This window comes from Mobula birostris, chromosome 6, assembly GCF_030028105.1.
Source record: "Mobula birostris isolate sMobBir1 chromosome 6, sMobBir1.hap1, whole genome shotgun sequence".
Classification (NCBI taxonomy): Eukaryota; Metazoa; Chordata; class Chondrichthyes; order Myliobatiformes; family Myliobatidae; genus Mobula; species Mobula birostris.
In genome coordinates, this window is record NC_092375.1 from 81,518,099 (window position 1) to 81,536,293 (window position 18,195).

Here is an 18,195-nt window from a genome sequence, read left to right on the forward strand (position 1 = left end):
CATATTGAAAAGGGCGTTTTAAACCAGCCGGTTTCTGTCGACAGACAGCAGCCAAAGGCAAACTACCTGTTCATTATCAGTTTGGCTGCTCCAAAAACAAGGAAAACGCTGAAAAATAAGTGGGTTACACGAATGTCTTTGGAGTTGCTTCCTTCGCATTTGAGTTATTAGTTCAGTTTCCGCTGATCGCGGAAACGAGGTGACCTCTCGAATCCCCCACTAGTTTTGTTACATTTTCATGCACTTGGTTTTGGGTCTATATATCGATTGAAGATTTTCTGACACGGCGCCTGTGCAGTTGCGTGAGGGTTAAGAGGGTGAATGGTTTGCCAAGTTTGAGTGGTGCGGATGTGAGTTGGTGTCGCTGGCTCGGACTCTCTCCTCCCCTTGTCAGCTTCAGTTCCAGATTCGCCCGTGTCACTTTCAGTCACCGCGTGCAAGTGTCTCTCCGCTTCTCCGGGATTTGTCTCCTTCAAAGATGAGTGTGTCAGGTCGCCAGGACCCCGGACCAGAGTGCTACTTCAACAGACCTAGTCTCCGAACAACCTGAGTTTCCCCCTCCCTCCCTTCCCCCCTCAAAGCACAGAACACCACCGCAAGTCAAGCTTCGCTGTCCGAGAGGAGAGCAAACTTGCTCCAAAGATGTCGACACAAGGTCTATTTCAAGGTGGAGGCGGCGGCGGAGGAGGAGGATGGTTGAATACCGTTTTGTTTTGCTCCTCGCCATCGGCCAAGACTGTATCCAAAAGGAAACTGCGCCAGACCCGAAGTTTAGACTCGGCTATTATCCGAGGCTACGCGACCGATACCGAACTGGCGCAGGATGACTTTAATGTCCTGGGGTGTACCAGCCTGCGCTCCAAATACTCGAGCGCCCATAGCCCCACGTCGCCCCTCAGCTCTGCCGAGAGCTTGGCCAGCTCCCGGTCGCTAAGGTACAGGCATTGCTCCACGGGCAGTGGCGCCACCAGCCCCCATGTTCCCCTGGAGAAATCCTTCTCCACGAACATCTGCAACGAATACGACCAGAGGGGGAGTGTGAAAAGAACTACCGCCTGGGATCTCTCCTTCCTCCCCAGGAACCAGGGTCAGAACCCGGCCAGCAATACCTTCTTCTCTCCAAGGAGGTGGCTGCAGAAAAAGCCACATCAGGCCGATAGCCAGTCTTACATAGTCTGGAGGTCAGAGGTAGGAATTCAAAATTGGATTCATATTCCCTTCCTGGTAACAGAAAGAGAATGCAACCGAGAGATTTGATGTTTATATCATAAGTTATATTGCCTTGCTGCGGTGGGGTGGGTCAGTTGGACACTCGTTGACTTCATTCAGCATTTACGTAAAAGCAGGATGAATTAGTCCACAGCAGGCTCGTGTCTTTGTAGCACATTCATCAGTTAACTGTTGCTGTTAACTGTGTAGCGGCAGGTGCGTTTAAGAAGTTAACAATAGTTTTGTATCTTCAAGAATAAATTATAATCCTAGTGCATCTCCAAATTAGAACTGAGATTTGCTGTGACCAATTTGTGGTTTACTGACGTGTCTGTCTGTGCTCTCTGAATGATGATGTCTCCATCAGGAAAACGGAATGGAAGGGAATTCCTGTCTGCAGTGTGGCAGGATTCAACGATCACTGTCCTGGGATGTATCAGAAGACCGTCATTTCCATAGCTTGCGCCCAGTAACCTTTACCAGCTTTTTCTCACAACTAATTGAGCCCTGTATCACCTAATCTATGTCAAATGTTTTCTGATAGTACTTCACTTCAATGCCAGAACCTGTCTGTTGTTTATCAGGGCTATTGAGCACATAGTTTAACCTAGTGTTGCCCTGAGGGATGAGTGGTCCATTTTATTTGAATTTCAAAATATATTTTATTCGTAATATATATATTGTATATACAGTATAATTAGGTCAATGCAATTATATTGTGCTTATTGATTTTCTATGGGAAATGACATGAGCTTGATAGTTGTCACCAAGAAATGATGTAGTCTTTGTCCCAAGTTCCACCATAGCATAGTGGTCAGCATGACATTACTATAGCTCGGGCTGTCTGAGTTCAGAATTTAATTCCAGCAAGGACTTTGTACCACCTCCCCAGGAACATGTGGATTTCCTCCCATTGCTCCGGTTTCCTCCGACAGTCCAGAGGTGTACATTAATTGTAAAATTAGGCTAGGGTTAAATAGGTGGGTTGCTGGGTGATGTAGCTCATTGAGCTGGAATGGCCCCTTCTCTGCTGTATCTCCAAATAAAATTAAAATGAAATAAAATCAATAATATCAGTCAATTATTTAATTTATGATCCACCTACAGTTTTAACAAGCATAGTCCAGCTTCATATCAGTTCTAGTAAATGTATACTGTGATATTTTATGAAGCAAACAGCTTTTGTTTATCTCCTGAGTACGAGTTAAAAGTTCTCCTTTGTGCTGCAGGGCAAGCTCATTCCCATGTTTGCATGGACTTTTCAAAGTATCGTCATATCTCTTAGTCAAAATCGAAAGTGGGAGAAACTAGCCAAGGATCAGCTGTATTCAGAAGGAATCTATTTATAATAAAACATTTTTACACTGTAGCATTGTTATGGCAATTAATAAAACTAAATTTTAAATTTGTCATGAAATGCAATTGATTCATTGATTGTATTCTGATTATTTGAAAACATTTAAAGAGCAGTTCCTGTGCTAGAAAAGTATTCCAATTTTTTACATTAACTTTTATCAGAATATAATAATAAATAATTTTGCTTTCTTGATCCACCTGCCAGTTTTATGGGTCTGTTTCAGTTTCAAAGCATCACTGAGTATTGTTGCAGAATTTCAACAAGCTCTAAAGATGGATCTGACAAACATTTATGGTCTGACAAACATTTATGGTCTGCCTATACAGACTATGCAAGACGCAGAACAAGCTTCAAAATGCTATGCAGAGGAAACTTTCTAAATTCTAAAACCCCCAAGAATGCAGTTATATAACCTAGCAGCAACCCACAGACCTGCCCTCTTTATCCAGAGCCATCTTGACTCTGGATAAAGAGGTTCTAAAACCCCCAAGAATGTGGTTATATAACAGTCCCTCTTATTATCGAGGTATCTTAAAACCTTTCTCAGCTAATGGAGCATTGTTGAAGTGTCATCTAAAATAGTTCCAAAGATACCAGATTTATTGTAGATAGTGGTTAATGGATAAATCTAAGCCTTGGTACTGAGAGAACAGCCCTTTTACATGCATCTAAGAGGGAAGATAGGGCCTCGGTGTAATGTTTCAATTAAAAATGGGATCTCCAGAAGTACACTCCTTTAGCATTATGCTGATGTTTCAGTCTAGACTACATGCAGAAGTCTGGAATGGGATCTGAACCCATGACCTTGTATTGCACTTACAAAGTCCTACCTCAGCTATCTGGCAAAATAATGTAGGTATATAGGTACTAGCATCAAAGTAAATGAAACAATTTAAGTTAATAACCTTACACATCATTAAAGTTTATTAACTAAAGTATAATATTACTTTATTTTAGCTGCATGCCATCATTGCAATTCATAACTTAAGTTCAACTTGGAGCAAAGTATTGCCATTGGATATAAAATAGTTATACACGGTAAATAGCAAAAACACTTTTGTAATGAACTGTAGAACTCTATAAACATGTTGTAATCATAGTTTTAATGGTTTCTTAAAGTTATGTCTGCATTAACAATCAACATATAGCATTTTGAAATTCAGTGGTTGTGACAACAAGAAGAGTAGTACAGTGATGCCTCACAGGGCAAGAGACCTGTACAATTCTGAAATCAGGTGCCATTTGTATGGAGGTTGCATGTTTTCCCTGTGACTGCACAAGTGTCCTTCGGATGTTCCATTTTTCTCCCATATCCCAAAAGTGCACAAGTTGAAAGGTTGATTGGCTATTGTAAATTGTTCCCAGTCTATAGGTAAGAGGTGGAACGTGGCGGGAGTTGATGTGGAAAGAACTAAAAAACGGGATTAAAGTAGGATTAGTGTAACTGAGTGCCTGACATCTGGCATGGACTTGATGGGCCAAATGGCCCATTTCCTCTCTGACCCTGTGACTAATAAAATGAAATGTGAGGCTGACTGACCTGTAAGGGTCCATGACAAACATGGAGGGCATAATTTCAAAGTGTACAGGTGACACAGAATGTGGAAGTGTAAAATAGGAGGAAAACAGAAGATACTTGGAGAGAGAATGGACACATGCCAGAATTAATTCACAGATTATCTACAGTATAAGTGGGTGTTAGGAAGGTTACTGAAATATCACTGGAAACACCAGAATGAAAAGGCATGAGAGAGGAACACATTAGATTTTTTTTTATACTTATACTTTCATACTTTATACTTTATTGTCGCCAAACAATTGATACAAGAGTGTACAATCATCACAGCGATATTCGATTCTGCACTTCACGTTCCCTAGATTACAAATCGATAGTAAATATTAAAAATTTAAATTATAAATCATAAATAGAAAATAGAAAAATGGAAAGTAAGGTAGTGTAAAAAAAACCGAGAGGCAGGTCCGGATATTTGGAGGGTACGGCCCAGATCCAGGTCAGGCTCCGTTCAGCAGTCTTATCACAGTTGGAAAGAAGCTGTTCCTAAATCTGGCCGTACGAGTCTTCAAGCTCCTGAGCCTTCTCCCGGAGGGAAGAGGGATGAAAAGTGTGTTGGCTAGGTGAGTCGTGTCCTTGATTATCCTGGCAGCACTGCTCTGACAGCTTGCGGTGTAAAGTGAGTCCAAGTACGGAAGATTGGTTTGTGTGACATATGGGCTGTGTTAACAATCTTCTGCAGCTTCTTCCGGTCTTGGACAGGACAACTTCCATACCAGGTTGTGATACACCCCAGAAGAATGCTTTCTACGATGCATCTATAAAAATTAGTGAGGGTTTTTAGGGGACAGGCCAAATTTCTTTCAGCAGAGACAGAAAGAACCGAATATCCTCTTCTTGATCCTTGAAGCTTCCATACTTTTTTGGAATAGGTATAAAACTATGAGCTTATAAGGCTACACACATCAAAGTTGCTGGTGAACGCAGCAGGCCAGGCAGCATCTCTAGGAAGAGGTACAGTCGACGTTTTGGGCCGAGACCCTTCATCAGGATTTTGATGTGTGTTGCTTGAATTTCCAGCACCTGCAGAATTCCTCGTGTTTACGAGTTTATAAGGCTGACAGTTAAGGATCCAAAAAAAAAGCATCACCCTTGCTGTATGATATTGTTTTACAACCAGTGTGGGTGCGTCAGTGCAAGACAATCATCTGATGGTACTGCTGAATGTACAGGTGAGCTGTGTTGGCCTATGGAACACAGATTCATTACCCCTCCATGGAGAAGTACAGCCGTTGTTTTGTTGATGCAGCATACTCCAGAATGCCTTTTAATATTGATAATAAAAAATTTAGACAACACTAAGAGAATTTGTGGCAACAGAAAGAAGTTGTAATTTTTGTGGCAGAAAATTACGTGCTTATATTTACCACACTTACCACAGATTACCCATAATGACACTATTTGGCGGAGTCCAAGTGTTAATTCATTCAAGGCTATACGTCAGAAGTTCAAGCCAGCACTGCTTTGGGTGGGAATGCACTAAAAAACTTGACAGTTTTGAGAATAAACTTGAGGATATTCAGCCCAGTTTGGAAAAGTTGTGCTCTGAAATAGTTATGTGATTCCACTCTTTCACCCACTGTCTTATAATTTTTCCCTTTCAAATATATAGATCCCTTTTGAATTCATTTTCAGGCAGGGCACTCAAATCACTTCTGTTGTGAAGTCTCGTTCCTCAGTTCTCCTCTGTAAATTAATTTAATTTTGTGCCTTTTGGTTCACTAAGTGGTCGGACATGCCACCAGGTTTCCTGTTGCCACTTCTGAGATTTTGAGTGAAAATTTAATTAAAAACTAATCTATACTTCTGGAATACCATCAAATTCAAGCATTATTCATGGGATAAACTATAGGCTTCAGTAATACAGTTGCTTTCCAGCTGTCTTTGGGTTAAAAAGAAAATCAGAAAGTAAGACACTAATATAAATAAACACATTCAAAATTCAAGCCACTACACCTCTAACTGTGTAACCTGCATTACCTGGGGGTTTGCATTTTAGCGAGTGGCCCAGCACAATTTTATGTAACATGATCTTGCATCATTCTTTATTTTATTTTATTGAGGTATTGCGTGGAATAGGCCCTTTAACCCCCAGTTTAATCCTAGCCTAATCACAGGACGATTTACAAAGACCAATTAACCTCTCAGCTGGTACATCTTTGGACTGTGGGAGGAAACCGGAGAACCCAGAGGAAACCCACATAGTCACGGGGAGAACATGGAGACTCCTTACAAGCAGCGACGGGAATTGAACCACGGGATGCCTGTACTGTGCTAACCACTATGCTACAGTGCCAACCCAATTACGAATTGAGCATGTGTCCAAGAGTGCAAGTGGAAAAAACAACATTTACGTATTTACCTATTTCACAAGAGAATAAGTTTTGTGAATTCTGATAAGATTTGTGAATTCTGTGAAGGTGTACTTCCATTACCATAGTGTGGGGGTTTCCTGTACTTCATTTGTAGAGCTTCAACATGACCTGTGGTTGTAAAAGTTGCGAGAAATGTAATTTTTAAAATTATTCTTTTTGTAACCTAAAGGTTTTGTCCTTTATCAAAGGACACCTGCTGTTTTTATCCAGGAGTTTAAAGCAATTTAATCAGTAGATGAATGGCATTATGTAGCATTGCAAAGGAGAAAACAGGTGTCCAAAGGATGGAAAGAGATCAATAACAGTAATGGGCTTTTGGTAGACCTTATTCTTGCCTTTCTTGGTCTGCTTCTAAGATCAGTGTAAAGTGTACACACAAAGAGGCACAGAGCATATTGAATGAGGTTGGAAATCCATAGGTGCCATTAGCATATAATATATGATGCTGTGGCATTAACGCATCCCCGTTAGAAAAAAAAGGATGATTGGTTACCATATCTTCCTGAAACCAGGTGTTTGGGAAAATAATGAAAGGGAATAAGTATAGGGAGGCAGGATTGATTAAAGAGAGAGCTGAAATCGGAGAGAGATTACTGTATGTCTTAGACCATCAATGCCAGAATATATGTGTATTAGGGGTAAGAAATATTTAAAGTGACTTTACACAGTTGGAAATATTTTGCAAGCCAATTTGTGGAAAGGATGTAAAGGAGCCATTTGGCAAAAATATTACAAGGCTATGTGAAAATTATCCATCCTAATATAGACTGGTATTGTAACAATACAAGGGTTAAAGCAGGGTGGAGGAAATATTGAAGCATGCTCAGGCAAACTTTCTTGATCAGTGCATTTTCAGCCCAAAAAGAAAGAAAACTTTGCTGAATTTTTTGGTGGCAAGCTAACTGGGGAAACATTTAAATATCATTAGGTTTAAAATAGCAATGAAAAAGGATATGGACAACTCTGTGGTTTAATTAATTAATTAATTAATAACAAATCATAAACATCAGATGCTGGAAATCCAAAGCAACGCACATAAAATGCTGGAGGAACTCAGCAGGTCAGGGAGCATCTATGGAAATGGATAGACAGTCGATGTTTTGGGTCGACTGCTTGTTCATTTCCATAGATGCTGCCTGACCTGCTGAGTTCCTCCAGCATTTTATGTGTGTTAATTAAGGTCTATTTCAATAGGGTGTTGGTGCATGGCCAAGTGGTTAAGGCATTTGTCTAGTGATCAGAAGGTCGCTAGTTCGAGCCTTGGCTGAGGCAGCATGTTGTGTCCTTGAGCAAGGCATTTAACCACAGATTGCTCTGCGATGACACCAGTGCCTAGCTGTATGGGTCCTAATGCCCTTCCCTTGGACAACATCGGTGTCGTGGAGAGGGAAGACTTGCAGCATGGGCAACTGCCGGTCTTCCATACAACCTTGTCCAGGCCTGCGCCCTGGAAACCTTCCAAGGCGCAAATCTATGGTCTCATGAGACTAACGGATGCCTATTAAAAAAAAAATAATTTCAATAGGATAAAATAGGATTGGGCCTTTATAATAAAAATAATTTTATTAAAAAAACAGGCAGGTAAAACTGTAAATGAAAACTAGCTAACTTTGGGGAGGAGGTAGTTTGGGCAATAGTGGAGAAGGGGGTAAAGTCACAATTCCTTGAATGATGTAAGAGATAACAGAGTAAAATGAAGCAGATTAAATAAAAGTGTATGTCATATGAGAACCAGGCTAACTATAGAAAAAATCAGAGGGAAGATAATATGGGAAGCAAGAAAGGTAAACAAGTAGGCTATGAGACAACTCCGTTAACCATGAAAGGGGTTTCCGGAATCTTCTATAGGCATATAAGCTATAAACAGGTGGAGGTGAATAGGGATAAAAAGAAGATCTACTTAAAGAGAGAGAGAAAAACCAAATTGGAGAATTTGCATTGATCTTAACAAAAAATAAAAATGCTCTGGAATCTCATACGAGGTGCTTTAGGCTTTGCAAAAAAGTAAGCTGTTGGAGGAACTCAGTGGGTCAGGCAAAGGGATGGCTGATATTTCAGGTCAAGGCCTACATCAGGACACTTTTTTGGCTGTTGGGTTTGTTATTAGAAGGCCCTGGCAGCATGGATAGAAAATTGGCTCAGTGATAAGGCAGAGAGTAGCTTTGAAAGACTCCTTTTACACTGAAGGAAAGAGAACAGCAATATTCCTCGGAGTTGGTAGTAGAAGCACTATTTTCCTAAATATATATTAATTATTCGGACTTTGGTAACTGGACACAACTCCCAAATTTGCAGAGGTAACAAACCTTTTAAGTGGAGTGCGCTGTGAGAAAGATAGCAATACATTTCAAGAGAAAATGGACAGATTGGTAGAATGGGTAGGCATAGACAGTGGTTAAATGCAGAAAGTTGCTGTGTTATATTTCTTTCATTCAGAAGAAAAGGCAATACAAACTGGAAGACATAACACTAAAAGAAGTGGTACTGAAATAGTTCAATTAGGGTTTTTTGTGCATAGTCAGTTCATTGAAATTGGCACAGTAGATTGATAAAGCAGTTAAAAATATAAATAATACTTTCCTGACTTCTACTGTAAAAGCAAGGAAGTCAAAATAAACAATTAAGCAGCTTGAGTGATAAAACACAATTGTGTTTTTTAAATTCATTGCAGTCAATAGCTTTTGTGAAATTGAAAAGGAATACAGAGTACAAAGGTTTATGCTGCTCCTTACATTTAACACATGGTGAAGATCATGTCCATTGCAATTTGGGAAGCGACACTGTGCCAGAGGGTGGATGCGTGATGGTGTCTTCTGTGACAGTCAGGGGGAGACGACACCCTCTGTTAATACCACACTTAGTATTGTCAAAAATCTGTCCACAATTACAGTATCTGTAATGTCCACTGGCACATCCTCATCTTTCCAGATATTGACATGAGATTGTGTCATAGGGTTTAAGGCCCAGGAATGGGCCCATCTCCCCACTATATCCATGCTAGATAGTTTGCCCATCTACACTAATCCCACTTGCCCACAGTTGGTCTGTCTTTTCCGCCCTGCCTATTCAAGTGTCTTGCTAAATGTCTCATAAATATAGTAATCATATCTAATTGCACTGCCTTTCCTGAGAGTTCCTGATATTGCCATTCTTCATGTAAAATAAAAACTTATCCCCCAAACCAATTTAAACTTCATTCCACTCACCTTAAACCTATCCCCTCTTGTTTTGATACCCACAGCATGGGAAATCAGTTATGCCTATTTACCTTATTTATGCCTCCTGTAATCTTATATAGCTCCATCAGGTCGCCCTTCACTTCAGGACAAACAAGCTCAACCTATTGAATCTGGCCCTATAACTTAAGTCCTGCAATCCAGGCAACATTCAAATGAGACACACAAAAAATGATGGTGAACGCAGCAGGCCAGGCAGCATCTATAGGAAGAAGTACAGTCGATGTTTCGGGCCGGGACCCTTCGTCAGGACTAACTGAAAGAAGAGATAGTAAGAGATTTGAAAGTGGGAGGGGGAGGGCCATTCAAATGACCCTCTTCTGTAGTATGGTCCAGCACACAGAAGTGTACACAGTACTCGAGTGAGGTTTGGCCAGTACCTTGCAAATTTGTAATATAACATCCCAACTTTTATTTTCCATGCCTGCCCAAAGGCAAGCCTACTAAATGCCTTCTTCATCACACCTTCTACCTGTGTTGTCAGTTTGAAGAAGCTAAGTTCCTTTACATCAAGGTCCCTTTGATCATCAAGATTCCTGAGTGTTCTACCATTTATGTATTTGCCCTGCCTCTATTTGACCTACTGAAATACGGTATATTATTTTGCACTTGTCAGGATTAAGTTCTACCTTCCAATGCTCCATTCAAATCTCCATCTGATCTGTATAGCCTTAGACAATCCTCCTCGTTATCCACAACATCGCCAATTTTCATGTCATTGGCGAACTTACTGATCATTTGTTCCACATTAACATCTAAGTTGTTAATGTATATCCGAAACAATAGATTTCAAGTGCCAGTCCCTGTGATATCCCTCTGACAGCCAACTTCTAATGAGAAAAACAACCTTCCTCTACCACCCTTGCTTCCTCTCACCAAGCTACATTTGGATCCAGTTAGCTAGCCTACTTCAGATCCTGTATGTCTTTATCTTCTGAGCCAGCCTGTCATGCAGGATATTACTAAGTGCCTTACTAAGTTCGGATAGACACCTTCTACTGCCCTTCTTTCATCTGCTTTGCTGGTTACCTCCTTCAAATTGAATCGAATCATTGAGTCAGGATTTTCCTTGACAAAGCAATGCTAACTCTTCCTGATTTAGCCCCTGCCATTCTAAAATGTACAGAAATCCTATCTCTTAGAATTTTCTTCCATAATTTTCCTCCTGCCGATGTGTTGCTCACCTGGCTTATTCCTACTGCACTTCCTAAATAAAGGAAGAATATTACTTTTCCATCAATAGTTCTGATGCCTCATTCCCTGTTAACAAAGATGGAAAAGTCACTGTCAGGACCCCAGTTATTTTCCCTGTTGCTCCCCACAGCATCCTAGGATAGATCTCATCTGGTCCTGTGGATTTGTTCAATAATATCTAATCCCTCTCCTTCAAAATGCTAATATGCTTCAGTCTATCAACATGGCCCACTGTGACCTCACTATCTCCCACATCCTAGCCCTTGGCCTAGCTATCTTCTTGTTTCTGATATACTAGCAGAATGTCTTAGGATTTTCCTAAATCTTGAAATTCTAGGGATATTTTATAGCCCTTATTTGGCTTCCTAATTTATTTCTTATATCCTCTCTTAAACCCTCTGTATTCCTCCAGAGACTCATTTGATCCTAGTTGCCTATACCCGTCACATGTTGCCTTTTATTTCCTGATCCAACCTTCAATATCCTTTGTCATTCAGATGTCCCTAACTACGTGGTCTTTGCCTTTCAACTTGATGAAGCGTGCTGGCCTGTTCTCAAAGGCTCTCAATGTTAGGTGTCATTTAAAAGATATCCACTTGTCAGATGTTGTATACTTATGTCTGAGCTTCCCCTTCATTGGGTGTCAAAAATTCTGGATATCTTTGACTTCCAGGGCCTGGTTATTTTCTAGTTGGCATATTGATGGCCTTTTCCACTTTTTTTTGTCAGTAAAGTATGGTGGCAGAGCTCAGCTGAGCAGGTTGCTATGGGTCTGAGTTAAGGGCACACCATTGAAGAGATCTTTAACATGTTCCTTCCAGCAAGCAATAACTGCCTGTCTCTGCTTGGTAAGTTGACCTCAATTCTTGATTCTTTACAGATGGAATCTTGAGCTTGTGTGTCTTGACAACATTAGTATCTAAACATGTCTTGGCTACACTGTTATCAACACAACAACAGAAAACCTGAGTTGTTTTGACATTTTTGGTTTGGACTCGCAGTGGATTGGAATTGAACCCTTTTGAATTCAGTGTTGAGACCACCACTGTGGTACAGTAGTTAAATTACTCGATTAGCAACTGGAGTTTTGAACCAGCATACCTTCTGGGGAATTTAAGTTGAAGTAACTAAATAAGTAGTTCCTAGTTCTGGGCACAAACTTAGAAATGTGAAATCTTAAAGAGAGTGCATAATTGATTTATTTGAATGAATGCAGGGATGAGGGTCATTAGACTTAAGCTGAAGAGGAGGCTGTAAGAGGGCTATTGAAAATCATTAAGGACCAAGTAGAGTAAAATTATTCATATTAGCAGAAAGAACCAACTAAAAATGACAAGAGGGAAGATGTTTTTACCACAGTTTGGAATGCACAGACACTACTGGCTTGTGGTGAAGGTAGATTAAATTGCAGTGTTCAGGGTTCACTACTTGAAGGAAAACAATGCAGGGCCTTGGTCAGATAGCAGGAGGGTGGTTCAAGTTAGTCTTCCCTTCCATCAGTCTAGCATAAACTTGATGGGTTGAATAGACTCCTTTCTTGCTAACTCTTTCTGTGAATTGATGTTATTTTTGGCTTATTTGTGACTCCAGCCCAACTGAAGTGCAGCTGACCGAGCTGCCTGTTGAATTGGGCAGAAGCATGCAGAACAGTTGTAAATAAATTCAAGCAGAAATGGGCAATAAAGGTCTACAGTGACCACATCCTGACCATGGTAAAGCAATGTTTTATATGTGTTTGCAGATGACACTGTTTCTATCCGTCTTGCTTCAAACTCCTCAGCCTTGTGGGTGGTGAGGCATTGCAGGATTAATTCAGGTGCTGGGCATCTTTAGCCAGAAAACAAGCACAACACAACTGTACATATGTCTTCACTGATGAATAATGCGATGGAGAGGGCAGAAGAACACCTGGGAAAGAATCCTGGCATTCCAACCAGCACAAGCAGAGCCAAAGGGCATCAGGAGTGCAGTACAGAGTAAGGTAGCACCTTGGCAGATGCAAGGCCTGAGCTTTCAGTGTGAAAGAGAAGTTTCCACACGCAATGCTTCACAGCTTCTTCACTAATGAAGTGTTCACCGACCCAAGACTGTCTCAATGATGCGTTGCTAGTTTTTACAGCTGAAGTCTAGAGAGGTTTGTATTCAACATCTGTCTATTACCGTGCTCATGGAGGTGGTCTCTGAAGCACGTCTTGTTGGGCTTGTGGTGGAGATGAACACTGCTGAACTTAGCCTCGAGACCACCATGGAGATGTAGTGGTTAAATTACTGCGATAACAGCCAGAGTTGTAGGCCTTGGGTCCATACATCCATAAGTCTAAAGCCCACCACAGCAGGAGGAGAATTTAAATTCAAGAAATTAATTAAAACTTGGATTTTTTTTGAAGTCAGGCTCAATGCAATTAACCATGAAAGTACTGGAATCTTATGAAATTTATTTGTTTCACAGTAATAAAAGAGCAGGTTGCTTATGCCCATCATTACCCAGTAAGGCGATTTGACTCTAGATACATCAAGTGCTTAACCGTCAACTGTCTCCTCCATTCAGAGATAAAGGAGGATGGAGAATATGGGCTGACATTGGAAAGAATGCCCACATCTTCTGTATGAACATTTTTTGAAGTATGCTCTCTTTGTACTAACACTACTGTTGTACATTAACTGTTCTGTTGTACATACTATTTATTACAAATTACTATAAATTGCACATTCAGAGAGAGACGTAATGTAAAGATTTTTACTCCTCGTGTATGTGAAGGATACAAGAAATAAAGTCAATTCAATTCATTTCTTTGCAAAGTGTAGTAATCTACCATTATGATAAATCACACCAATATCATGATTGCCATTGTGACTTGATTTTAATTGAGACAGAAAATACTTCAGGGGTCTACCAATGCTTTTACCTGAAGCAAGGCAAGGCTCACAAGTCTTATAGTGCTTCATATAATTAAACATATTATGATGCAATAGAGACACAGGAGGATGCAGATCCCAGGATCTGAGACAAAATAAAAATGTACAGATAGAAGGTTCAACATTACAGGCAGTATCAGCAGAAGGATTCAATGATTCAAAATATTCAACGTACATTTATTATCAAAGTATGTGTGCAGTATACAACCCTGAGAATCACCTTCCCCAGAGACAATCACGAAACAAAGAAAATCACCGAGTTCATTCAAAGAAAAACACAGGTTGACCTAGTTCAGGGGTCCCCAAACTTTTTTACATTGCGGACCGGTTTAATATTGACAATATTCTTGTGGACTGGCCGACTGGGGTGGGGTGGGGGGGGGTAGGGTTGCCAACGGACAAGAGTAGCATTCAAATACGTTGTGTTTACCCTGAGAAAGACTACCATGACCATGAAGCCTTGCACGAGCACCTGTGTGCACATGCATGGCATGCGCATGCGTGTACATGCCCATTTTTTTCTACAAAGCATTTTTGGTGATTCTGTTCAGTGAAACTACACTGTACATACATTATTTCTACTTTATATAGGCTGTATATTTATCATATCATTCCTGCTTTTACTATATGTTAGTGTTATTTTAGGTTTTATGTAACACAGCGCATGAATATAGTGATACGTCAATTGTAAGTCACATAAGTCAATAACATCATAACATTTTAAGTAACATTTGGATATTAAACACACAGCGCATATTTTCCCTGTATGAACATATAAAATCATTGCAACACACCAATATGGCTGAATCAGTGGGAGCCCTGGGCTTGTTTCCCTGCAATGAGACTGTGCCATCGAGGGGTGATGGGAGACAGCGATACTCGAAGGGGGTTCCTTATGTCCAGTCTATTCCGCAAATTAGTTTTCGTTGCATTCATTGCAGAGATATGTTGGAAATGGAAGCAATGTTTTCAGTGCTTTCGTGGCTATCTCAGGATATTTAGCCTTGACTTTGATCCAGAATGCCGGCAGAGATGTTATGTCAAACATACTTTTCAGCCCGCCGTCATTTGCAAGCTCGAGGAGTTGATCTTCTTCCCGTGCTGACATGGATGCCGCCTGGGTAATGACCTCGCGTGCGTTCAAGTTCAACAGTGCGTGACAGGGAATGAGGAAAGGAGCAGCTGACTCATATTGCCAAATCATATTTTCCTCGCGGCCTGGTAGCACATGCTTTGCGGCCCGGTACCGGTCCGCGGCCCGGTGGTTGGGGACCGCTGACCTAGCTGATCCTGATCCCTAGATGCTTTGAAAGAGTGAAGGTGCACCCACAATTGTGTGAAGGAGCTACAGCATTTTAATCCACCAAAGATGAAGAGCAATAAGATGCAATCAAATGGTTTCAAATCAAATTCCCCATCACTGGGCAAGAGGATTGAAGTGCATGAAGTGTTTATGACAAGCAGATTTTTTGCGAAAAATGCAAGCGGCAGAGAAAAGTGAAACACACAGAATATAAAACTCAAAATTGAAAGAGTCCAGCATATTCAGTTCAGCTCAGCGTTTGTTATCTGCAGACTGCCCCAGTTCAAAATTACCCAAAATAGCAGCAAAAAATGAGTGATCAGAAACCAGAAGCACATAATAACATGAACTACAGAGTCCAAACCAGTTAATGTTTTGGGTCAAAACTTCATCAGGACTGGAAGATAGAAGGGAGATAAACAGTATAAAAATGTGAGGGGGAGAGATGGGACAAGAGCTGGCAAGCAGTGGGTGGATCCACGTGAAGGGAACTGATTGAGAGATGGAGTGGGGAACCGTGTAAACAACACCAATGGTTGGGAGGTGATAGGTGAAGGCAATAAAGGGCTACAGGTGATGGAAGCTGACAGGAAAGGAAAATGGAACGTGGAGCCAAATAACAGAGGTGGGGAGAGCAGATAGGGAACATTTCGGGGGAGGGGGGAAGTGACCCAGTGAGAGATTGTGGGAGTGATTGGACAGATGCGATATTTGGAGGAGGGATAAGAGACTGGATGCTAGGGGGCTGGCAACAACAACAGCAGCAAAACCAGCCCCTTTCCTACCCGCCTCCTACAGACACACACACACACACACACACACACACACACACACACATACATACATACATACACACACACACACACACACACACACACACACACACACAAAGACACAGACACACACAAAGACACAGACACAGACACACAAAGACACAGACACAGACACACACACACACACACACACACACACACACACACACATACATACAGACACAGACACACACGGGCCTCCAACCCCAGGACAGGCTGCTCCCAGGCCTTTAGGCCTTAAATCTGGACTCTGCGACTCACAGACATCCAGTAACTGTCCTGGACTTAGAAACTTGCAGACGTCAGGGCTCTGACCTCCAGACAAGCCAACCCAGGGGCTTCAATCTTTGGGCCTCTGCCTCTGTACTTGGTGAGTTTTGGACTTCAAACTTCGATATTTGCCCTCCGGACTTCACTAAACTCTTTGGACCCAGGACTCACTGATCATGGGTTTGGGCCTTGGCTTCTGGACTCGCACAACTTCCGACCCTGGTTACTGGGGATGATGTCGTTACTGATCCTCATGGTTCCGACTCATACAGACCTCAGACCTGGGACATGCTGAACTGGGGAACCCTGGTATTTTCAGCGCCTGCCAGCTCATCCTCCGGGATCACCGACCTTCGACCTTGAAGTGCTCTACCCTAGACTCCGAACACTAGCTCCTACTCCTGACCCTTAACTGTCCCTAAACCCTAACCTAACCCCCAACTCTTTGTGCTCTCCCCAAAACCATTGCTATGAACTTAACAAAACACAATTAAATCTGAGCCTGACATCGACAGACATCACAATTCACCGCCATCTTGACCAGAAGGTGTTGCTTGGTTGTAGAGGAGAGTTAGTTTGTCACCTAAGACACTGGAAAACTTCTACAGATGGAGAACATCTGATTGGCTGCAACACTGTCTGGCATTGGGCGGCGGGGGGGGGGATGCTGCTGTACAGAATCGAAAGAAGCTACAGGAAGTTGTAAAATTAGTCAGCTCCATCTTGGGCTCTAGCCTCCGTAGTATCCAAGACACTTTCAAGTAGCGGTATCTCAGAAAGATGGCGTCTATCATTAAAGTGTCCCAGGAAATGCCTCTTCTCATTGTTACCATCAGGAAGGAGGTTTTTTTTTAGCGTGTCACACCAGACAGTCAGCCATTCTTGTCTGGTGCGTAGTGTCAGGATCTGATTAACTGGGTCACGATATGAACATTTCTGACTCAGCCCTTTTTTTTTTCACAAGGCTGAGTGACTAGCTCAATGCTCAACCCGGAACGGATGGTGGGAAGTGTGCTCGGGGGGGTGGCCTGACTTGGATTCAAACTCGGGAGCCTTCGCTCCGGAGTCCGGTGCTGATGCCATTGCGCCACCAGCCGGCCAAGGAAGGAGGTATAGGAGCCTGAAGGCGCACACTCAATGACTCAGGAACAGCTTCTTCCCCTTTGCCATCTGATATCTAAATCGGCATTGAACCCATGAACACTACCTCACTCTTATTATTTCTGTATTTTGCACTAGTTTTAATTTACATATATATTCATTTATTACTGTAATTTCTTATTTTTCCTATATTATCATATATTGCATTGTACTGCTGCTGCTAAGTTAACAGCTTTCTCAGCACATGCCAGTGATATTAAACCAGATTCTGACTCTGACTATCCAGATAAATTATTTGGTGCTGTTTCTCTAGTTTCTGTTTGACCTCACCCTGGTGGTGATGGAGACTGATAATGGACAGGTTAGTGAGGAAATGGAGTGGGGAATTAAACCGACTAGTAACCAGGAGCTCCAGATAGCCATAGCGGGCAGAAAGCAGATATTCAGCAAAGTAGATAATAAAAGTTTTTTATTTCAGCCGTTTGCTTGTCATAAACACTTCATCCATGTCAACCTCTTGCTCAATGAAGGGGAACTTAATTTGAAACCATTTTATTGCATCTTACTACTCTTCATCTTTGATGGATCAAAGTCCTATAGTTCTTTCACATAATTGTGGGTGCTCTTTCACCCTTTCAAGCAATTAGGGACAAGGATCACTTAGGTCAACCTATGTCCTGGAAATGCAAAAATGAAAGCGTGGACATAGAAAATCACCTTTAAGGTTTACAAAAGAGTGTTTTGTGGACTGTGAAGCTTGCTGGTAACATTCTTGAGAAAGCATGATGAGCTGCCTTAACACGATAGTGCCAGATCAGTCTTGACATGGAATTGATGACACTTTTAATT

At 41.6% G+C, this 18,195-nt stretch overlaps 1 protein-coding gene across 1 annotated transcript in view; it reads left to right on the forward strand.

Annotated features, from left to right (window-relative positions):
• The first annotated feature begins 343 nt into the window (after window positions 1-343).
• The window catches only part of LOC140199142 (rho GTPase-activating protein 6), a 565,740-nt gene continuing 547,888 nt past the window's right edge, over window positions 344-18,195 (forward strand). Inside the window, exon 1 of the mRNA XM_072260734.1 lies at window positions 344-1,188. Coding sequence (XP_072116835.1) covers window positions 643-1,188 — 546 coding nt within the window. The 5' untranslated portion in view covers window positions 344-642. The remainder of the gene's footprint in view (window positions 1,189-18,195) is intronic.